This window comes from Podarcis melisellensis (assembly GCF_964234715.1).
Source record: "Podarcis melisellensis genome assembly, chromosome: Z".
Taxonomy (NCBI): Eukaryota; Metazoa; Chordata; class Lepidosauria; order Squamata; family Lacertidae; genus Podarcis; species Podarcis melisellensis.
The window spans coordinates 30,308,054-30,322,089 of NC_138547.1; the positions used below are offsets into that span (position 1 = coordinate 30,308,054).

Consider the following 14,036-nt stretch of genomic DNA (forward strand, 5'->3'; position numbering starts at 1 on the left):
CGATGGGGAGTAGTTTTCCAGCAACACCTGTAGTGCCACAGGTTGCACACTAATGAGTTAGACGTAGGCCGTATCTGTGCTATCCATTTAAAGCACTAGCATGACTTCCAAAGAAATCTGTAGTTTGTTAAGGGAGAGAACCCCTGTTTCCCTCACAGAGCTAATGGTTCCAGAGTACCAATGATAGGTGGTTATACCACTCTGGAAATTGTAGCTCTGTGAGAGGAGTAGGGGTTTTCTAACAATTCTCAGCACACTTAACAAACTGCAATTCCCAGGTTTCTTTGGGGGAAGCTGTGACTGTTGGTTTGATACTGCTTTAAATGGATAGGAAACAGCTAGCTGCAGTGGCGTAGCGTGGGTTGTCAGCACCCAGGGCAAGGCAAGTAATTTGCGCCCCCTAACCCGTGGATTTGTGCCCCCTAACCCTAACCCCCAGATGTTGCGCCCGGTGTGGCCACCCCCCCTGCACCCTCCACGCTACGCCACTGGCTAGCTGTTGACTGAAATTGAAATGCTGTGATGAATTTGGATCCAGGGGATACTCTTCCACTAGGGCTACTGAGGCACAGCCCTGCCAAAGATAATGTCCAGTGTGTGTGTGTGTGTATCCCAAATCTCAAAGCTACACATGTAATAACAGTGACATCCCCAAGACAAAAGGAATGTATTCCTTTAAGCAACAGTAGCGGCTAGATTATTATTGGCTGAAAATTGATAAACAGAAAAAATACCAGAAATATTGGAATGATGAGCTAAAATCTGAGAATTTGTGGAGATGGCAAAATTAATGGCAACAATTAGAGGCTGTTCCAACCAAAAAAAAATGTACAAAGAGTGGGAGTACATAAAGGAATACATGGAAAGATTTGGTTTTGGAGCTTAAATTTAATATGCAATAGGTAAAATGCGCAAGGATACAAGATGATATCATGACATATATGGAACAACAAATACAAACTTTTGTTAACACAACAAGAAACAATATTAGGTTGAGAAGATCGCACATGGGTGAAGGGAAGTAATGAGAACGGGGGAAGGGAGGTGTAGGGCAGCATTTGGAAAATTGTTAAAGATATATATGTGATTTAAGAGGTTAAGAACAAGGAGTTAAAAGAAGATTAACATAAATGAAAAGAAAAGTCATGTTCTTGTTTGTGTTATGGTTTATTTTGGTTGTAAAATCCTCTTATGTGAAGAGGATTTTTAAATTTTTACAATTAAAAAACAAAAACAAAACTTAAAACTTAAAAAATAAATCTCAAAGGTGTGATTTTGGGCTTAGGATCATAGAACTGTAGAGTTGAAAAGGACCGTGAGGGTCAATTAGTCCATCCCCCTGCAGTGCAGGAATCTTTTGCCCAATGTGGGGCTCAAACCAACAGCCCTGAGATTAAGGGTGTCATGTTCTACCAACTGAGCTATCCATTCTGAGTATTTTGCTTTATATTCTCTTTCTCAATACATGTAAAACAACAACAACAACCTAACAGTTTGCCTATTCATCTGGAATGAGTGCTAGAAATTAAAACCATGCCCTCTGAATAGAATCTAGGATGCTATTACAAGGTATAATAATAATAATAATAATAATAATAATTTATTATTTATACCCCGCCCATCTGGCTGAGTTTCCCCAGCCACTCTGGGCGGCTCCCAATCAGTGTTAAAAACAGTACAGCATTACATATTAAAAACTTCCCTGAACAGGGCTGCCTTAAGATGTTTTCTGAATGTCAGGTAATTCTTTATCTCTTTGACATCTGATGGGAGGGCGTTCCACAGGGCGGGCGCCACTACCGAGAAGGCCCTCTGTCTGGTTCCCTGTAGCCTCACTTCTCGCAATGACGGAACCGCCAGAAGGCCCTCGGCACTGGATCTCAGTGTCCGGGCTGAACAATGGGGGTGGAGACGCTCCTTCAGGTATACAGGACCGAGGCCGTTTAGGGCTTTAAAGGTCAGCACCAACACTTTGAATCGTGCTCGGAAACGTACTGGGAGCCAGTGCAGATCTCTCAGAACCGGTGTTATGTGGTCCCGGCGGCCACTCCCAGTCACCAGTCTAGCTGCCGCATTCTGGATTAATTGCAGTTTCTGGGTCACCTTCAAAGGTAGCCCCACGTAGAGCGCGTTGCAGTAGTCCAAGCGTGAGATAACTAGGGCATGCACCACTCTGGCGAGACAGTCCGCGGGGAGGTAGGGTCTTAGCCTGCGTACCAGGTGGAGCTGGTAGACAGCTGCCCTGGACACAGAGTTAACCTGCGCCTCCATGGACAGCTGTGAGTCCAAAATGACTCCCAGGCTGCGCACCTGGTCCTTCAGGGGCACAGTTACCCCATTCAGGACCAGGGAATCCTCCACACCTGCCCGCCTCCTGTCCCCCAAAAACAGTACTTCTGTCTTGTCAGGATTCAACCTCAATCTGTTAGCCACCATCCAACCTCCAACCGCCTCCAGGCACTCACACAGGACCTTCACCGCCTTCACTGGTTCTGATTTAAAGGAGAGGTAGAGCTGGGTGTCATCTGCATACTGATGAACACCCAGTCCAAACCCCCTGATGATCTCTCCCAGCGGCTTCATATATATATTAAAAAGCATGGGGGAGAGGACAGAACCCTGAGGCACCCCACAAGTGAGAGCCCAGGGGTCTGAACACTCACCCCCCACCACCACTTTCTGGACACGGCCCAGGAGGAAGGAGCGGAACCACTGTATGACAGTGCCCCCAGCTCCCAGCCCCTCTAGACGGTCCAGAAGGATGTTATGGTCGATGGTGTCAAAGGCCGCTGAGAGATCCAGCAGAACTAGGAAACAGCTCTCACCTTTGTCCCTAGCCCGCCGGAGATCATCAACCAGCGCGACCAAGGCAGTTTCAGTCCCATGGTGAGGCCTGAATCCCGATTGGAAGGGATCCAAATGGTCCGTTTCCTCCAGGCGTGCTTGGAGTTGTTCAGCAACCACCCGCTCAATCACCTTGCCCAAGAATGGCAGATTTGAGACTGGGCGATAGTTGGCCAAATTGGCCGGGTCTAAAGATGTTTTTTTAAGAAGCGGTTTAATGACCGCCTCTTTCAGCGGGTCTGGGAAGGCTCCCTCACAGAGGGAAGCATTCACCACCCCGCAGAGCCCATTGCCCAGCGCTTCCCGGCTCGCTTTTATCAGCCAGGATGGGCAAGGATCAAGGAGACAGGTGGTCGGTTTCACTCGTCCAAGCAGCCTGTCCACATCCTCGGAGGTAACAGATTGGAATTGATCCCATATAACAGGACCAGACAGAACTCTAGCACTCTCCCGCCCTGGCCCTGCTCCCACGGTGGAGTCTACCTCCTTCTGAATCTGAGCGATTTTATCTGCAAAAAACTTTGCAAAAGCATTGCAGGAGATCTTGGGGTCCCTACCAGGCCCCGGTGGTACAGGTGGTTCCGATAAACTGCGAACCACCTGAAAAAGTCTCCTGCTGCTGTTTTCTGCAGATGCAATGGAGGCGGCGAAGAAGGCCCTCTTCGCCGTCGCCATTGCCACTTGGTAGGCTCGACGTTGAGCTCTAACCCGTGTCCGGTCTGATTCAGAATGAGTTTTCCGCCACCGGCGCTCTAGCCGTCTCAACGATTGTTTCATCACCCTCAGCTCCGGGGAAAACCACGGGGCTGTCCGGGCTCCATGCAATCGGAGAGGGCGCTTCGGAGCCAGACAGTCAATTGCCCTGGTTAACTCCGCATTCCAGCGGGCCACCAGGGAATCAGCTGAAAGGCCATCAACTTGGGATAAAGCATCCCCTACCACTCTCTGGAAACCAATTGGATCCATTAAGTGGCGGGGGCGGACCATCCGAATCGGTCCCACCTCCCTGCGGAGGGGAAGGGTTGCGGAGAAGTCCAGTTGCACCAGGAAGTGATCTGACCATGGCACTTCTTTTGTTTCGCTTTTAGTTAATGTCAGATCACCAACATCCGTAGAGGTAAACACCAAGTCTAAGGCATGTCCGTGGCTATGAGTTGGGCCAGACTTATTCAGGGACAGCCCCATGGAGGCCATGCTTTCCACGAAGTCCCGAGCGGCTCCTTGTAAGGTCGTGTCGGCATGGATGTTAAAATCCCCCAGGACAACCAAGCTAGGTGTCTCCAGGAGCATATCCGCCACGACCTGAAGCAGCTCGGGCAGGGAATCCTTGGTGCAGCGGGGAGGTCGGTACACCAGTAGGAATCCTGTACTGCCCCTATTGCCCAACTTCCAGAACATGCACTCAGAAAACTGGGTCTTCCCAATAGGACGCCTGGTGCAGACTAATGACTTCCTAAAAATCACTGCAACCCCCCCTCCCCGCCCACATGACCTGGGTTGCTGTGTGTAAGAGAAACCTGGTGGGCAAGCAGCGGCAAGGACAGGCCCATCTGCTTCATCCAACCAGGTCTCTGTCACACATGCCAGGTCAAATCCTCCATCCACAATCAGGTCGTGGATGGCAGTGGTTTTATTCATCATTGACCTGGCATTGCACAGCAACACTTTCAGGTCACGTGGGTTTCCCTTGCTGATTACTGTATCCTTCCGGTCAGGACCAGACCTGGAGGCCGGGATAGTCCTCAAACAATGACTAAACCTGCCTCCTCGGTAATGACATGGTCTGGTCTTAGCATAACTCCTCCTCCTGCCCGTAATCACTGAGATCGGGTGTCCCAATACATCCCCCCCTGTGGAACCTGCCCCAACCAATCTATTGGCTGAGGCCCACTCCCAGGCAGCCATGACCCCTCCCCTTAAAAGGCAAATACAAACTATATAGTAATTTAACAGAATAATAATAGTAATAAAACAAAACAGAACAAAACAAAACAAAGCAAAGCAAACAAGCTCCATAAAAGCAGTCTTCCCTTTGCCTCAATAAATGCAGTGTTGCTTGTGCCCTTGGTTAGGTCCTAGTTTTATTTCCTGTTTATTCTGCCACCCCATGGGTGGCAGCTTTCAATGTATAGATTGTGAATAGTGGGTGTTAAAATTCAAACACACACATCAAAGCCTTTGTATTCCACCCACAAAGAGAGTGACCTGTTTAGGGACATTCCATACTTATCCTTTCTGTTGTGGTTGTCATGGCATCATCACTTTGCCAATTAAGATTTTTATGTCTTTAAGAAATTAACAAATACAGCTCTACTCCCTCCATGTGCTTCTGTTGAAGGTAGCCCTAAAGGGGGGCACCATTCAGATGTGAAGATCTATTACAAGATTGAAATAGATTTCTAATGCTTATATCATTCATCTTCGCAGTGTGTGATTTCAATCAGGAGGAGAAAATGATGAATTGTTTGACAGGGGTTCTTTTCTCCCCCACCCCCTCTCCCTTTCCCACCCATAGACGCTAAACCGTAATATGCTTCCCCTAGTCTTTTCCTAGCTATTACGGACTTTAACATGCAATGTGACCTTGGTTGGCAAACCATGTTTGGTTAGCACAAAAACTTAATCATAAGAAGTCATAAGTAGAATCCTTCTTCTTTACTGCCCCTTTTTTCGGGGACTTGGAAATTTATGGCTTGTGGGACAGGTAGGATATGAACAATGGGGCAAATGGAGTGCAGGGTTATCTCATCTGTGTGAAAACCGCTGGTAGAAATCGATGTGACCTCTGCTAGGCTGTCATCCCAGTCTCCACCCTCCGTCTCCTATTTGTCTTTTGGTGGGGAGCTTAGATCTGGATGCTGTCTCCCTGTGTCTCTCTTGGGCCAGATTATCAAAATGAATCATTGCCTGCATAGCTCTTATATTTCTATTTATTTTCCTGCTGTTGACTAGCTCGGGTGAAATATGATTTCTTTTTGCATTTGATCCTCACTGCAGCCAGCAGCACCTAATTTAGCCGTGTCTATCTCTTTAAAGAAGACTAATGCCATTTTGAAACTTCAATCTACTCTACAGCAACATTACTAACCATAGACGGTGTGCCCTGTCTCTGCAGTCAATATGAATTTTCCTTTTGGCCATTTTAATAGCATTACTTTCCCCCACCCTACCATGCCCCCCCTTTCCAAGCAGTTGAGGTTTCTAGATTGTTTTAAGCAGTTTATCCACAATTCATTCATTGCGCCCGCTTGCTTGCTCTCCCCCTCGTCTTTCCCTCCACCTCTCCAAGATGCGTTTAGTTTACCTTGCTTCACAGAGGAGTGGTTTTGGGCATAAACAATTAATTTTAATGACTTGACCCTGCATATGAATTATTTGAGCATGAGAAATGGTATGCAGTCTTTGACTTGGGAAGAACTTGTTTTAAGTGTGTAACCAGAGGATAGGGTTGGGGGGAATAGCAGAAAGATTGATCATACCTTCTCATAAAATATTAGCCAAACTGATGTGCTGAGAAGACAGACTCTTATTAGAAACTCTGAGAAATAATCAGATAATAATAGTGATAATGACAGTGGTAGTAGTAGTAGTAATAATGGCATGCATAAGAAATGGGAAATCACAAAGCAAGAATATAACACAAGTAGCCAACAGTTACGGGGAGAAGGTCAGCCAGGCCAAAGCTCAGAATGAGCTCAGGCTTGCAAGAGAGGTTAAAAATAACAATAAAAGGTTTCTTTGGCTATGTTTGAAGCAAGAGGAAGAGCAAGCAAGTGGTAGGTCCTTTGTGTGGAGAAGATGGAGAAATGCTATTGGGTGACAGAGAGAAGGCGGAACTGTTCAACACCTACTTTGCCTCTGTCTTCATCAAAAAAGAACGCTATGCCCAGCCTGGTGATAACAGAATAAATATTGTATGGATGGTGTTGCAGCCCAAGATAGGAAAAGAGGTGGTGAGGGAATACCTAGCTACTTTCAATGAAGTCAAACCTCCAGGGCCTGATGAGTTGCATCCAAGGGTACTAAAGGAGCTTGCAGATGTAATCTCAGAGCCTCTTTCTATAATCTTTGAGAATTCTTGGAGAAAAGCTGAGGCCCCTGTGGATTGGAGGCAGGCAGACATCGTCCTCACCTTCAGAAATGGGAGAAAAGACCCAGATAACTACAAACCAGTCAGCTTGATGTTGATACCAAGAAAGGTGCTAAAACAGATAATTAAACAGTCAGTCTGTGAGCACTTAGAAAAGGATGCTGTGATTACTAAGACCCTGAAGAGGTTTCTTAAAAACAAGTCATGCCAAATGAATCTCTTTTATATAGAGAGTTACAAGCTTCATGGATTGGGGGAATGTTGTAAACATAGTGTATCTTGATTTCAGTAAGACTTTTGACAGAGTTCCCTGTTATATTCTTGTGGAGAAGCTGGGAAAATGTGGTCTAGACAAGGTAACAGTTGGGTGGATTTGTAGCTGTTTGACTGATTGTACCCAAAGAGTGCTTACTAATGGTGCCTCATCATCCTGGAAAAAGGACAAGTGGGGTGCCACTGGCTTCTTTTGTTCAATGTAAACAACATGGATGAAGGAATAGCGGGGATGTTCATCCAGTTTACAGATGACACCAAACTAGAATGGGTAGCTAATACTGCAGAAGACAGAATTGGGATTCAGGATGACTTGAACAGATTAGAGAACTGGATCAAAACTAACAAAATTAATTTCAATAGGGACAGATGTTTTGCTCTATACTTAGGCAAGTAGAACCAGCTACACAAATATATGATGGTGGACATATGGGTTGCCAGTAGCACATCTGAAAAGGATTTAGGGGTCTTAGCAAACCACAAGCTTAACATGAGTCAACAGTGCGATGCAGCAGCAAAAACAACTGTTATTCTAGGCTGCATCAACAGAAGTATAGTTGGGAAGTCATAGTACTGTTGTATTCTGCCTTAGTCAGACCCTGCCTGGAGAACTGAGTCCCGATCTGGGTGCCACAATTTAAGGAGGATATTGACAAGCTGGGATGTGTGTGCCTAGAAAAGAGGAGACTAAGAGGAGATATGAGAGCTGACTCCAAGTATTTCAAGGGCTGTCATATGGAAGATGGAGCAAGCTTGTTTCTTCCTTCTTCAGAGGGTAGGACCCAATGCCTTGAAGTTACAAGAAAAGAGATTCTGACTTAACATCAGGAGGAGCTTTCTGACAGGAAGAGCTGTTTGGCAATCAAAGGTGGTGGGCTCTCCTTCATTGGAGGTTTTTAAGCAGAGGTTGGATGGTCATTTCTTATGGCTGCTTTAGCTGAGATTCCTGCATTTTAGGGGGCTGGACTAGATGACCCCCTCAGGGTCCCTTCCAGCTCTACAATTCTGTGATTCTATAAACTTCACTCCTAAAATCTGTGCACCCTGCCTCAGATCCTGGAGAATCATTGCTAGAATTTGTTGCTGTTGTTGTTGTTAGTGTAGCACTTAATGCCGAAATAGGCTTCTAACTAACTGGTTTACATGAATAAAAACAAATTACACAAACATTAAAATACAGAGCTACATAATTAAAATGCATACTGAGCAATCCTATTAATCCATTAAAATATAACATCTAGAATTAAAATATGAAATAAAGCAATCCTATAAATATAAAATATTTACATACGAGGATGCATGAATCAGTGGCCTGACTTCACATGGCTGTATGGCACCTTCATACAGGATACAGAGCTGTCCACCCGTTACTGATTTCTGAACTTGCACAGTGTGGTTACAGAATACACACAGCCCCAAATTACCATTGTTACATGATCACTGAGTATCGCAAAGGGGATTAAAATGAATTAAGCATTGAATTCATCCATCCGTCAAAAAGGGCGATGGAGCAAAAATCAGATTTCTTTTAATCCTTTTTAAATCAGCAAGAGTGAAACAATATGACCAACGAGAAGCAAAAATGACTCTCAACGCAGTGAAGATTGTGCACAGTCTTTGTTTTATGTAAAATCCAGCAGTTTTGACTGTATTTTAAACATTACATGATTATAGTTAGTATTATACCTGTTGTTAGAACCAAATTACTTCTCATTACTCCATTCTGTTTTTTGCTTTGTCTATTTAGGACAAAGAAGTCTCCGAGTTAAAAAAAAAAAAGTTATCTCATTTCTTTCCTTCCTTTAATTGTTCCTTTCTGGAACTGCAAGATGACCTCATTTGATTTGATTTTGATTTGATTTATTGTATTTCTATGCAATTTCTAAAATAATTAGCAAATTATCAGTAAACAATTACAATGTTTAAAACAATCTAAATATCACAATTACAGCGAAGGTCATATTGTATAACAGATATATTACATAACATTATATATCATAGTATGCAACAAATATTTATAATCTGTAAAACAATGTTAACAACAAAATAGCAGCTAAGTAAACAAGGCAAACACTGTTAAGTTCACAAAGTCTCTCTCCACTCTTCCATAACTCCTAATATTTTACTCCACTCAGTTCATTAAAATACACATGACGCCCATTGCTAAACCAGCTTAGACAAATGCTGCACTGGCTGAAGTCCTCAATCCTCAGGCCATGGTGGAGACTGTGAGGCTCTTGGGCCTATTGCCAATGGTAAGGTGAATATTGACTCTGAGTAGCCCACCCAGGTGCTATCGATGAAGAACTCATCCCTGTGGCCCTTGATAATAATGAGATCCATTCCCACCTGAGTGGGAAGTCCAAGATGATCCTATCCCCTCCAGAGCAACTTTGGTTAAGGGGCAGTTGTCTGAGGGGCCCCCCTTTCCATCAGTGATTTTTCATAGGTGTGGATAGGTAGCTAAGCCCCAACTTCCATGCTCCACTACTGTAAGTGCAGAGCCTAACTTTTCTCCCTATTTATTTTTTTCCAGAAAGCCAAAATTTTAATAAGGAAGGGGGGATTATAATTTATCTGGGGGGGGGGAAATCATTGTAAACAGTTAAAATCGTTAGTAAGAGTGGACTAACACTTGGTGAATTTTGGATTATAATGGAGATGTAAAAGATTTGGATTATTATAAAAGGGAGGAAATGGCTAAAAATAGGACCCACAAAGGGGAGGAGGGAAGTTCAGGGGATTCTTTGGAATCTTGTTTTTATGATGTATGTTGGATATGCGATTGTAAAATCTTAATTTGGAAAACCAAATAAATTTTTTTAAAGAAGAAGAAGGGCAAAAGCAGCATCAAAGACAAGAACAAGGCCACATGAGCTAGCTACCCCTCCCAGTTTGGGAGCATCCCCTCAATTCTTTCACCCAGGTCATTTTTAAAGATGTTGCCTCAGTTGCTCCCCAAGTAATAATCTGTTCCTTCTCTGTCGTGTCTTTACAGAAGAGATGCAGATTGGCATCCCAATAATGGCACCAGCCCTAGAGAAGATCCAACTGGCTGGGCAGAGTGTTCCTCCTGGTTTCCGTGCACCTTTTCTTTTTGCAGATGGATTGTCCTCCGTAGAAACTTTATTAACCAACATACAGGTAAAATGCCCCAGTGATTATTCCACATCCCACCCTGCATTGAGATGACAGAGACTTAAAATCAAATTATATTGGTATCAAATATTAACAGAAATAAGATAAATTATTGGTTATAAATTATCAAGAGTTCCTCTAGTCTGTCTGATTATCTTAAAGAAGTGGTGTCCCCAAAAGACAACTGGCAACAGCTGCCCAGATGAGTACACGGTATGATGACTATATGTCAAGTTCAGAAAAAGTCAAAAAACCCTCCTGAATTGGCAGTTTGGATAATGGAAACCTGGGAACAAGTATACATGTAAAAAGAACAAATGTAATCGGAGCCAGGGAAGGGAGGCAAACAAGATAAAACGTTCTCAGAGAAACTGAGTTTATTTTGTATTGGAATAATAATACACAGGGTCTAGTAAACCCATATGCCTTATTATATGAAAGATGTGCTCATGTATAGGAGGTCAGATATGTGGGAAGGATAAATCTCTATTATCTATAATATAGTCAGGATTTGGGAACTTTGTTTTATGGTGGGAACTTTGGATTCAGTTTCAGTCAACTATTTGTTAATTTCAGAATCTCATTTTTTTAAATGGATGGTGATTTTAACGTGAATTGTGAAAAGTAGAAAGTTTGTGTGTGATATTATATTGTATTACAAATGTTATATGCTTGCAAGCACTTCAACCTAACTTTTTACCTTTTGCTTTTTTGTCATTTGTTTTCTTAGCTGTCTTGAGGATCTTATAGTCAAAAAGCTTGATGGAAATCATTTAAATAAATCAACTAACAAATACTTCTTCTCCTTAGAATGCATATCCTGGATTATTTATGGATCATCTGCCAACGTCCACTTATCCTTCATTCATCAATAGATTTTAGCAATGAGACTTCAGCTGATACATGCAATTCCACTATATTTGAATGCTCCCAACCCATGGAGCTCTTACACGCAAGGGACTTCAGGCACACATGAGTATCGCCACCTTCAAAATCTTCCACAAGTATTTCAGACTGAGAACTCTAAACAATGCATTCAAGTTCTGAAATAAATGAGGAAGCCCCTAAATTGGAAAAAGACTGATGCATGAGGATGAGAGGAAACATGATTAAGCCATTGCTGCTAAATCTTCTCCTGCAAAACCCATTTGGCCCTAAAATATATTTATTTTTCCAGTAACACAAATCTTTGGGTGAATCCAGTATTTGCTGAAATTTGGAGAATTTGTGCTAAGATAATAGTGGGAATCTGTGTTAGTTAATGGTGCAGCCTTTCTAAGCCTGGAACCCTTCGTATGCTTTGGAATATGGCTTCCATCAGCCTGAGGTAGCATGGTCAATGGTCAGGAAAGATTTGATTTTCAGACCAAAGCATATTGAGGGCACCAGATTGAGAAAGACTGCTATATTGTATTGCACTGATGTATGAGGCTGGAAATTGGGGTGTGCATTAGCCAGAGCCTGGATCTGTAGTAAAGCATCTGTGTCCTGCAGACTCTGAATGGGATTGTTCATCCAGATGTCATCCAACAATAATGTCAACCACTAGATTCACCAGAATTGTGATCATGTTGACAAGGCAAAAAATAAAACAGCACCCATAGTTCCCTCGCCTGAGCTCAGCCCTACCATTCCATTAAAAAGTTGTTTTCAGGATCGGTTTGTGTGCACCTATTTTAACAGGGGTTGCTGAAAGTTGCTGTAGATAATGCTCGAGTGCAGGAGAAACAGATCCAGCAGGAAAAGAAAGAGTTGAAGATGGAGCTGTGCAGGGAGAGAGAACTGAGAGAGAGTCTGGAAAGGCAACTCACTGCTGAGCTGCAAAACAGAGGTAAGCCAAAATAAAAACTGATTTCTGGCATGCTGCTCCCTATGGTTAGAAGCCTTCCTTTTTCCTACCCACCAAGCCTTCATCTAAACCTAATTCATTTGGATCACCATGGCCTCACCTCTTCTATATGTGCTCTTACTGTATCACAGAAGGAAACAGGGAGAGGCTGCCAGAGGGAAACTTGAGAACATCAGAAGAAGAGAGCTGTTGCCTTCATATCTTGTTTGTGGACTTTCCAGGGACATCTGGTTGGTCACTGTGAGAAACAGGATGCGGGACTAGATAGGCCTTTGGACTGATCCAGCTGGGCTCCTCTTATATTTTTATGACATTGATGACATCTTTGTGTCAAAACATAGGAAACCTGTGATCAGATCTCCTGATGTTCTTTCCACCACTGCTTTGGAGCAACTTTGATGGGCTCTGGTTTTGAGTAGACTGTAGGGTTTCTCAAACTTGGGTCGCCAGCTGTTGTTAGACTACAACTCCCATCATCCCTAGCTTGCAGGACCAGTGGCCAGGGATGATAGGAACTGTAGTCCAAAAACATCTGGAGATCCAAGTTTGGTAAACTCTGGACTACAGCAAGCAGTATTGGGGGAGGGGTGTTCTATTTCATACAGTAAATAGCTTCCATCACTACTAAATGTCATTATTCTGTTCAGATGCAATTTTGTAGTGCTCACCTTCTATAATGGGAGCAAATATAACCATAAACCAATGCTGCACTGTAACTGGATTGTAGCAACTACAATGGGAGCAAATATAACCATAAACCAATCCTGCACTGTACCTGGATTGTAGCAACTTGCTCTGATCATGGTCACCTGTCTGTTCAATGCACAAATTGATCTTTATTCATTTACTTGCTTACTCCTAGTGGAAGCACTTTCACTGCTAACCAACACTGCCTAGGTTAATGGGGCAGTGCTGGTCAGCAGTGAAAGTATTTCCACATTACATCTCCTTAAGAAATCATTGGGCTTGGGTGACAGTCTTTACTGAGGTCATATAGCCTACATATGCCCCAGATTCATGTTCACATTTATTCACCAGCAGTACAGTGGTGCCCCGCAAGACGAACGCCTCGCAAGACGAAAAACCCACTAGACGAAAGGGTTTTCCGTTTTGGAGGCACTTCGCAAAACGAATTTCCTATGGGGTTGCTTTGCAAGACGAAAAATATCTTTCATCCCCCCGTGGGTTTTTTTCACTTTTTTCGCCCTTTTCTTAAGCCGCTAAGCCGCTTATCAGCTGTTCTGCTGATAAGCCGCTTAACAGCTGATCGCTGGAAGCCGCTTGACAGCTGTAGCGCTAATCCGCTAAGCTGTCAATGGGCTTGCTTCGCAAGACGAAAAAACTTCTAGACGAAGAGAATCGCGGAACGAATTCTTTTTGTCTAGCGAGGCACCACTGTATTTGTTCATATTTAATCCCTCACATTCAGCTTACCTATAAAGAGCACGGAATTGGTAAATAGCAAACTGGTGTTTATTATCTATAACAACTGGGATTTTATGTCTGTTTATATATACAAATTCATGCAAATAATCATTCAACAGCTTAATAATGATAGCCATTGATATGTAGGCTAAAAATTAATTTGGAATATAAAATTAAAATCTGAAGAAGATAATACCACAGACTTACATTTCAAATTTAATGTACAGCTCACATTTCACTGGCTAAATATTTGAGGTTCATAGCAGATTGAGAGATTGTGATGAAATTCAGGTCACAAAAAATAATTCAGCATCGTGGCAGTGGGGTGGGGAATCAAAACTGTGGGTTGGATCCAGACTTAGCGCTACATAGAGTGGGCTGATCATACTTTGAGAATATAATAGTTTATTCTCTTAA

The 14,036-nt window shown here is 43.3% G+C and overlaps 1 protein-coding gene and 1 long non-coding RNA gene across 12 annotated transcripts in view; one reads left to right on the top strand and one right to left on the bottom strand.

The window, feature by feature from the left end:
• The window catches only part of DACH2 (dachshund family transcription factor 2), a 326,026-nt gene that overhangs the window by 298,683 nt on the left and 13,307 nt on the right, over nt 1-14,036 (top strand). For all 10 annotated transcript variants that reach the window (XM_081897386.1, XM_081897378.1, XM_081897380.1 and 7 more), the window contains 2 exons: nt 10,206-10,351; nt 12,029-12,176. In XM_081897386.1, coding sequence (XP_081753512.1) covers nt 10,206-10,351; nt 12,029-12,176 — 294 coding nt within the window. The remainder of the gene's footprint in view (nt 1-10,205; nt 10,352-12,028; nt 12,177-14,036) is intronic.
• LOC309362067 overlaps nt 1-14,036 on the bottom strand; it is a 41,613-nt gene that overhangs the window by 5,921 nt on the left and 21,656 nt on the right. The gene's annotated exons all lie outside the window — the stretch shown is intronic.